Below are 10,081 nucleotides of genomic sequence, written 5' to 3' on the forward strand. Positions count from 1 at the left end.
AAGCTACACAGGGGAAATAACAAGAGGGCAAGAAGCTACGTGCGTACGGCAACGCACGTCATAACCGTGAGCGCTTTTTTTTTTCTTTTTTTATCCTTTGCTCCCGAGCGCGCTAGTGTAATTCTGTAGCGTGTGTAATTCTAGCACTATACTAAAAGACCGCCGAGAGAGAATAAAATCTTTACGGTAGAATCTCGTTTATACCATTCTACATAATACGTTTATCGGCCTAATACGTTGTTGGTTTTGTTCCCGGCAAGCGGCCCTTGGAAATAATGCATGCTCGCGCGTTTAATGCGATCACGTTTTTGCCCAAAATTCGAAAACACGACCGCGAAAGTGGATCTTAACTGATATATCTAGTAATCTTACGTTTGTTCTTCAGTATACTAGCTCAAACCACGTTCCAACAAGCCACGATCTACGATTTACTTTAAGCGCTGTAATGGTGACGTAAAGGAAACATATAGAATAAAGAAGTTGCCGCAGCGGGGAAGAGCGTGACACGCATTTGTGGTGACGGGGAAGCTTCCGTAAACGAAGAGGCGGACTCTAACGGAACATGCTTTATTGCATAGTAATCCAAATAATGTAGGAGGTCAGGGGAAGATGGAAGCCTGAAGCGATGAAGAATCCTTAGCACACGGGATGTCGCTGGATCCAACGTTTAGACACGTGGTCTTGTCTTCTCAAGGCAGCAACAGCCTACGTTAGCGCGTGTATGTGACGCCACTACTGGAGAGGCCAGGAAATTGACATCTGCTGTTCTGACATCAGCTTGCGCCGTGCTGGCGCACCTCACTCGATTTGTTGGCAGCAGACGACGCGCTGCAGGCATCGTCCGTTGCGCGGGCGGAGAGGCAGTGTAATCTAACAGCGCTTGTCCATGGGCAAGTACTGGTTATTTTGTTTGCCAATAAATGACGCCAAAAGCGGGCGTGCTTTCGTTAGCTGTCGGTTGAAGGGGCTGTAGGCAGCCGCCGCAGAGCGCCGGCCACGCGATCACGTGTTCCCTTTCGTAAACGAGAACCGTGCACGTGCTGATAAATCCCGCGAAATATGAAATAAAAGCAAGTGAATGCGTTAATGCGCTACCGTACTGCAGAACAACCGTGTTTCGAGTGGAAAAGCCGTGCGAGTGGACCATGGCGAAAGTGAGGAGCCGCGGCAATAGGCATCGGCTTCACAGCGCGTCAGCATTTTTGACGGCGGCACAAGGCTAAGAAGCGCCGTCGTCTCTGACGAGCGATTGGTTGACGGATTTATTTCGGCGATTAATCGTATATCAATCATTGCGTATCGCGTTAATTGCTATTAGACGCATCCAAAATTCAGTCGCGACGCTAGAGCGACTGGTTGGCTGTGCTGTTGATCCCCATCAGGGTTTTGTTGGCCCACTGCGGAAAGGTGTTGAAGCTGTAGTAATAGCTGCCGGTGGTGTGGACCGACACGAAAATGGCCAGGATGGTGACGCCTTTCATGAAGAAGACTGGCGACAGCTGCGTAAAAATAGAGTTGAATAAACTTAATTTCTCCGACGGATGAAAAAGACTGGCGACAGCTGCGTAAAAATAGAGTTGAATAAACTTAATTTCTCCAACGGTTATTGCTACTTGTGCCCGGGGCTAGACTGCAACTGTTTTTTTATACATTCCTTTGCGTTTGGACCACAGCGAGGCATGACGTTAAAAATGGTTGGCTCTCCAATATTCGTGAGCAAGATGCAAGCACGAAATGGGTATACCGGCAAAGCAGATTTGTTGGAGATGCTAGCCACAATACGACGCAGGCCAGAAAGCTTACTAAGCCGGAATGAACCTGTTTAGAACTGAACCTTGTCGCAAGTGCGCCGCATACAGGTGCTGTATATGCTAGCTTCAGGTAGGATATAAAGCAACTCTAACGCCGCACGCAGCGTGGCGCCATCTCTCTAAGGAGGCGGCAAAACTCGCACTGCGTAGCTCATGACCGTTGGCGTTGAAAAGTGCACAGGCAAAGTGTATGGTTCCCTGTATCAGGCCTATAGATGGCTTGCACGTGACGTCATGGACGCCGCTTCTGAATGTACTGGTACTCCACGATGGTGGTTTTGATGACAAACAAATCGCGACAATGTGAAGACGACGTGGCAGGAGCGCCTCTGCGCGTGCGTAATGAAATAACCTGCATGTGATGTTTTGATAGCATTAATGTGGCATCGCTAGCGTCGCGTCTCCACATGCTGGTGCTCCAACATACGGGGTTTCCGTGAAGTCGGTGCAAGCCATCTATGGGAACGTCGTTATTGGAAATGACAAATAAAACCACTGCGTACTAGAATTTACAGCTTCAGTGATAGATTTCGGAGTTTTTTTAACTTCTTTGGACAGTAACTAGCGTATGCAGTGCGGTACTGTGCCAAGGTTTTAGGGCCAGAGACAGTAGTTTAACTTCTGACTGGTTGCCCGGATGTACCCGTTTTGTTCTCGCAACGATGCCAGGATGTTGTCGTTTGAGTGCCCGGATGACGGTTCTCTGGCTTTTCGCTCAATCACTTGAAGGTCGCTGAAAACGGAAGCTAAAAGCATTACATGATTAATAATGGAGCTTAATATATCTCTTTCGAAACCGCATGGCTACACTGTATTTCTGGCATTTAGTAATCACTCTTTCAAGCTACGTATGGTGCATGTTCAGTTCAATATGCAGCAGCAACATTTTAAAGCGATCATGTAGAGCGAATTGGACAAAAAGTCACAAAAGTGGCTTCTAAAGCGTCTTGCACTGATGTAAGACGAGTTTCAGATTCAAACTGCGTGGTTTTAAAAAGCAAGATCGAATTGTGGCTTAGCTGGTGCATCGTGAGAACTTTGAATCAGTGGAATCAGCGCAACAGCACCGCCAACTGGACTCATTGCAATATTTGCCGATTCAAGCGCAGTCACGCAAGTGGAAACGTGCTGTGGTGCGCGAAGACTTTCAGTTTAAGTTAAACAATGTAGGCAATTATTTGATGCTTGCTACCATACGGATATCATTCAGTTAGGTTTACCGACTGCGTAGCGCTCTTAGAGCCGGAGTGTGTAACCCGCGTGTTGACCCGTCGTGATGGCAACGTTGACGGCGTTGCGCTGTTACGCACAAGGGTGCGGGTTCGCCTACATGTTACATACAAGAACACCCGTCCACTTAAATTATGTACACGTTTATGTACCTCACGTGCTCAAAACTAATCCGGGGACCCCATTACGGCGTGCCTCATAATTATAACTTGGTTTCGGTATGTAAAACTCCCGAATGTTTTTTTTTTGTTTCTTTGTTTGTTTTTACCTGCTAACTCTCTGTTTATAAATGTGTTTGCGAGTCGGTTGTTTTGGCATCAACTTCCTTGCGCTTCGTGACACCTTAGTAACGTTAGCCGAAGCTTTCCACACTGAACACAAGCTTTCAATGTTTACGTATACGCTCAGCAAGTGTTACCAGTCCATAGGCGGGTGGTACACAGCAACACGCTATATAGCGATGCAACATATACTTATTTCGAGGTATTGACTTGTCACGCACCACGCTGGAGAGCCGGTACTCGATCAGGTTGGCATGCACGAGCGCCATGGGCAGCGAGCACACCGGGAGCAGCAAGCCCGTCGAGCAGGCGACTGTTACGGGCACGCCGTAATACAGCGGGTTCACCAGCGTGGACTCGGCCTGCGCAGTTTTCGAAATGTGCACTCGCTCAGCGAGATTGACCACTCATGCATTTGAATCCAAAGAGCGGAGAATAATAATGAAATAATTGAGCTGCGCAGAAGACTTGGAGGAAAAACGACTCAATCATTCGATTCAGGTTGAAGACAGCCTTACGGTTAAAACATTAGGTAGCCAACATAAGTTAACCATAGCGAACACTACTGCTTTCCATAATTAAGCAATCGCCAACTATAATTTATTAACACTAATCGCCATTTGCCAATGGTTAGTCAGCAGAAACCAACATTGGCAATCATTATTGAACGGGTTGTGAGCGTTATTCATCATTAGCCATCATTAACCAACGCCAGGCAAAATTTGGCAGTGTTAAGCTGTGCTAGTAATATGCAAGTAAACACGGTAATTTTTGGCCAGCAGTATAGATCGTACCCCGTTAGAGAATCTGGATAGAAGAAACCAGGAAGACAGCGTCCTCAACATCAATTCAGCCGGACAGCAAGGAACATGACTCTTTGTTCGAACAGGCGACTAAACATGTCATGTGTCGTCGTTTGCCGCTTATGATCAAGTAGTAATGGCTGCCAGAGGTACGATGAAAATTATTCGATAAAGCGCCGCTGATGTAAATTACGTGGTTTTCTCACCACACCCACGAAAATGGATGGATTTTATTCAAGCTTTTCGATGCGTTTTTAAACATGGCTTTCCGAAACTACCCACGATCAAAGCCAGACAACGCATGGTATGCACTGAAATAAAAGCTAATTTCTACGCAGTGAATGCTTCAGGGGATTAGGAGAGGCTCACGAGGTCGCAGGCGATGGGGATGAGCACGGTGGCCGCGGCGGTGTCGTTATTGACCTCAGTGAGCACCGTGGTGATGAGCATGAGCACGAGCTGCACGAACACCGGGTGCCAGTGGCGCATAACCATCATCGCGCTGGACAGCCACGCCAGTAGACCGGACTCCTGCGAGAGGAGACACGTTGACGTCAGTCAGAACTAAATCATTGTCGAGAAGCAATCAGAAACTGTCAGCACGCACACTGTTCTGACTTAACGTACAGTCCAAGTAAAGAAAATGGACGAACTACTTCAACTTACGAGAAGGATCTCTGTTCAAGCGCTCTTACGTAAAGGAGAACGACCACTTCGGTGACTAATCGAATAAATATTTAACCCAAGTGCAACTCCTCGTTTGCAGCTACGGAAACAACTTCATTGCTGACTTATATGCGGTATCGTATGTTGGATACCCGCCCGGTCGGTAGGTGCTAATTGCAGGGAAGCAGCTAAAATGCTGTTCGCATTTAAAAAAGTGTCAGTAGTTTTCTTTCTGTTTTCGCGTGACAGCCTCGGAACACGGATATTACAGTGCGTATAAAACACAATTATAATTCAAAACATTCAAAATATGCGTTAGGATTGGCGCTAACAATACGTCTGAACACCTGCACCACCTCTACAGCCATAACCCTCGTAGTTTGCGACCATGCAGTTACGACGAGTTCAGTTGCTCATGGGAGTAACTGCAAAAGAAAATTTCCTGGGATCTTATCAAGTACGACACATAACAGTCGTGTTGGTTAATACGCAAAAGGACGATCCGGCAGCTATCAGAGAGCCGTTTCACATATCATCTGTAAAGCTTACTGAAAGAATCTAATTTTACCGTGCATGCTTACATTCCACGGAAATGAATCTAGAAGTTAGTGGCGCGCGGTATGAGCTTTCAAGCTGAGTAAAAAAATATTACCTATGCTGTACAATTAAATCAGCACACACACGGATACGACTCGGTTAACAATCCATAACGCTACTAATATAATCGTGTCTTTCTTGCAAGATGTCGAGGGGCTACGGAGCATGCCACATCTGACACTGCACTTTCGCGAATGATACCCTGCCTACTTGCAGATGCCTCGCACAATAAACTGTTCATTAGCGAAGGCAAGTTGACAACCTCTCTCCGCAAATTTTCAAGAAATGAGATGTTATACGGATGGTAAATCGGGGCCAGTTGGTACCGATTCTTGCTATGAAGCAGCAAATTAACCTTAAGAGAGTTTGTTGCTGGGCTAGTTGGTTCATAATGCTAAACTTCAGAGCGCAAGCTTGGTACGGGACCGTAGAAGAACACGCATATATACACGCGTTTGTCCTGTGTGTCTGTGTGTTCTTCTATGTCCCGTACAGAATTCGCCCTCTGAAGTTTAGCACCAAATTAACACCCGGGCTATCGTTAAGACAACTCGCCACGTGGTCTTCCCTCTCATTCCTTGTGTTACCTTTGTGTTGGGCAGTGATGGAATACGAAGTTTTCGAGCAAGAAATACTACGGCAGCCAACGCTTCGAAGACGTGTCTTTCTCAGAGCAAGATAAGACCCTTCGACGACACAGCGGCTCGAGTGATGTTGCTTGTTCGACAGTTCGCCATCACTTAACGCCTCACTCTTTCTGTTAACTTGTGTCTTATTCGGATATATTCAAGGAAGACGTAGATGAGGAAGTGTTTGCAGGGCAGTGATCGAGCGCGTACCTTGATGGCGCCGGCGACGCACAGTCCGCCTCCGTAAGTGATGAACGCGCTCCAGGGCACCTTCCGCTGCACCAGGCTCCACTCGAGCACGTACTCGCTGAAGAGCCGCTCGCACGGCTCTTGCGGCGTCGCGAAGAACACCAGCACCAACACGAACACGAGCGTCGTGTCTTGGAGGCCTCTGAAGTGCGTTCAAGGAGGTTGTCTGAGGCATTGCATTCCGTTTGAGAGATCACGCATTGACTCAATTTTCTGCTCTCGCATTGCCGAGGCACGGCTGCTACGTGGCCGTTGTATACGTTAGCACGACGTTCCACTGTGTGTATCAAACAAGACTTGAAGTACGCGGGTTATTATTAATTAAAGGGGTGAAAATATTATTGCGATAGCTATTATATGAACCCTCTCGGCTGGTTTTTGCCTTCGGCGTCGCCGTCATGTCCCATATATATATATATATATATATATATATATATATATATATATATATATATATATATATATATATATATATATATATGTGTGTGTGTGTGTGTGTGTGTGTGTGTGTGTGTGTGTAAAACCCACAAAGAGAAATAATTCAGAAAAATACTTTCCGACGCGCGGAATCGAACGGGCGACCTCTCACTCCGCAGCGCTCGACGTTCGACGGCTAGGCCACGAAAAGCACCGGCTTTCAGCATGCTAACGGCGAGCTATTTATATACGCCATTTACTTCAGCTTGCTTTCTTGCTCACCAGCGAGATGGCGCGAAGTTCGCGAGTGGCGCGCTTTAAAGGTCATTGCCCCGCTCGTAGCGATGCGTGCGCGCCTCCCTGCACTTCACCGTACAGGGCGTGGTCGCCTGCGCGCGCGCTTATCTCGTGGAGGGAGGGGGTGTATATCTTGTGCTTTCACCGCGATTTCCGCGCTGAAGTTACACAGCGCACGAAGGTCACTTCGCTCGCTGCAGCAGCCGCGTTTGCGGAAGGAGAACGTTGTTCAAACAGAAATAAGTAACAACTGTGACAGTTGTCAGTTCGCGCTCGTCCTGTTTATACCTGCGCGTTCGTTTCATGCGTCCTTCTTTATGTTTGAGCAGCGAGCTTTGTGTGTCGAGCTGTGACACTTGATAGTTCGCGCTCGTCCTGTGCGTGTTCTTTTCGTGCGTCCTTTGCGCTTGTTTGACGCGCTGGATATCTCGAGCTGCTTTCCTTTCTTCGCGTTACAATTTGTTGCTATCGCATTCATTGCTTCGCCATTGCGGCGAAACTGCGACTTTTTTATTAGTCGAACAATAACTATACAACCTGCTGATAAAGAGCTTGATGACAGTGGCGATAGACATGCGGGAAATTCGGTCCATTGTTAGTAGACGTTCTTCACAGGAAGAGAACATCAGCGTAATTTAAAAAAAAATCAACGAGGACGGCAACGCTACCCTATAAAGAAGCAACGTGGAGAGAAATGTCAGCTTCGTGTACGAGGTATTCAGCGAAGATTGCGACCCGTAAGAAATAGATTATTCCGTATAATTGCCAAATATACGCATAGCGAACATGCATCACCTCAAAATAATTATGGAATACTATTAAAATCCGCACCTCCTGACTAGGTGAACTTGTTCAATACGTTCATTTGAAATACACTTATTTTTGTTATTGGCCGGTTCAGGGCAAAGCATCTTGGACTAGGGACGCTGCATACTTCAGTCTATTCTGCCATCCTCTAGAAAAAATGTGTCTTTTTCTAGAACGTGGCTCCAAGAGAATACGTGAAATCGTTTCAATTATACTTACGTGAACGCCTGGAGTGCAGAGTATACTCACAGATTGAAACGCGAAAAGTTATGGCTAAGTAAATATGCACGTACTCTCGTTTCGAGGGTCTACAGTTCGTGCCACATCGGCGTAGCTTTTACTGGAACGCTTATATCAGAGCCAAAATTGCCTCTAGTGGCCAGATTTGAAGCCACATGACGCTGTTACTGCGAACAATTGCTCATCGCAGTCGTTACGCTGAAATTAAGAGGTCACTTTTTTTCAAACGTGAGTACGGTATACGTGGCGATTTCATGTGCCGCTTTACAGCAGACTTAAGCCACATCAAGTGGCGCTGCCCTAAGATCTCTCTTCCCCTTTCCTGACACGCTTAATTTCTAATGAGGAGCAGTGGGAGGCTGCCTTGCGCAGCTCGAGGCCCAACATTCAGGAAGTCATCCTGGAGTGGGCTGAGAGGGTAGAGGAGGCCTACTTCAAGTAGTTCCTCCCCCCCCCCCCCCACCCTCTGTCCCATTGCCCCCTTCCCTTTAACCAGGGACAAATAAAGTTGTTCATTCATTCATTCATTCATTCATTCATTCATTCATTCATTCATTCATTCATTCATTCATTCATTCATGCGGTCGCTTCGAGTTAACATTGTAAGCTGTCCTAACCTGAAAGACTTAACAGGAGCAGAACTTTTTTTTTAATTGAATAAAGTCGCGAGTTTTTAACTCATTCAGAAAGAAACAGCAATACGACATACAAATGCGGCGTCAAGAAACATCTGCTGATGTATGACACCTCCGTGCAAATTTCGAGCATTAACATGGCGACGGTTTAATTATAGAGCCACGTAGATACACGAATTTATTATTTAGCCAGCAATAATAAATAAGAGCTAATTCTTTCTTACACCAGTCCAAATTCGTCCGGCAAAGCGTACGGCGTGGCAAACTCGGACCGGAGCAGCAGCGCGACGAAAAGCCCAAGAAGGCAGCTCATGACGAAGAACTCCAGCTTACTGCGCAGAACAAACGGTGCGGGGATTTAGGCCAACATAATCTACGGCTCCTTAAACGTATTCAATGAGTCAGCTCAAGCTGCATCGAAGCCAAAGCCGCAGTTTCTGCATAACCAAGCTTGTAACATATGCCAGCTGAAATATATGCTGGTGATTTTTATTTATTTAGAACGCTTTTTGCGCGGCCCTTATAATTTCATCTCAAGCTATTTTGTTATCTTTCCAGTCTCTGCTTCAAATTTCAATACTGATAAACTGCAATAATACGCTTTTTGTTTTAATGGTAGCCGTAAAGTGCAAGTCATCACTCGTAACAGCGTGCCTCGCAAGCAAGTTAGCGAATATTATGCTTAAACAACGACTTCCGACGATGATCTCGGCGGGTAAACGTCACGCGTATAGGGCTGAACTGACGTCGCGTCCTCCGAGATTTTCGGGGTCAATGCGTCTCCGAATGGCGGCACAAGAAACTCCTACAGGAACCGTGAACGAATTAATCGTTCATGGGCCTTGAAAAAAAACGGGCCCATCCACTCCACGTCAGAAATGTGCTACAGACCGACTACTAGCATGTCACTGCGCACTATCGTGCACAGTGACAAAGCTTGAGATTGGCACTGTTTTGACGCACACACACACACGAACTCCAATATGAGTTGCACCTGAAGTTTCCGAGAGCGCGGTATTTTTCTTCCAGTATCTTCGCTATGCTCTCCTTCGTTTCTTCGTCCTCTTCGCAGTCACTGCACAAAGAGGCAGATAAAAGGGAAGACAGGGTCATCTTCTCATGGTCATATTTAAACAAAGGTCGCATAATTGTATCAAGAAACGACTTCTCTTCAAAGGGCAACCGAGAGTACTTTACGGGCTCGCTCGTAGCACTCGGTCAAAACACCGTCACCATTGTATCCCCCATAGTCATAGTAATTATGAACGTCGGCGCCGCAATCTCATTTAGCATTTCACTGCCTTTTTGATGGCTCTATTCAAACAAGGTACTCTGCTTTCTTTTTTGTTCTTTTATTCCCAGTTCGAGATCGCTGTTTTAAATCCCTGACGCAGCGGCTTCGCTAGGCCTAGATGCGGA

The 10,081-nt window shown here is 46.5% G+C and overlaps 1 protein-coding gene across 1 annotated transcript; it reads right to left on the reverse strand.

Annotated features, from left to right (window-relative positions):
* Positions 1-1,311: 1,311 nt before the first annotated feature.
* On the reverse strand, positions 1,312-9,775 carry LOC125758239 (solute carrier family 13 member 5-like). The gene is made up of 6 exons (XM_049415232.1): positions 9,657-9,775; positions 8,887-8,994; positions 6,228-6,408; positions 4,495-4,656; positions 3,544-3,684; positions 1,312-1,499 (listed from the first exon to the last, which is right to left on the reverse strand). The coding sequence occupies exons 1-6, from the start codon at positions 9,773-9,775 to the stop codon at positions 1,344-1,346; spliced, it is 867 nt and encodes a 288-aa protein (XP_049271189.1). The 3' UTR covers positions 1,312-1,343.
* Between the last annotated feature and the right edge of the window lie 306 nt (positions 9,776-10,081).

The sequence above is a fragment of the Rhipicephalus sanguineus genome, chromosome 4 (genome assembly GCF_013339695.2).
Source record: "Rhipicephalus sanguineus isolate Rsan-2018 chromosome 4, BIME_Rsan_1.4, whole genome shotgun sequence".
NCBI classification, from domain to species: domain Eukaryota; kingdom Metazoa; phylum Arthropoda; class Arachnida; order Ixodida; family Ixodidae; genus Rhipicephalus; species Rhipicephalus sanguineus.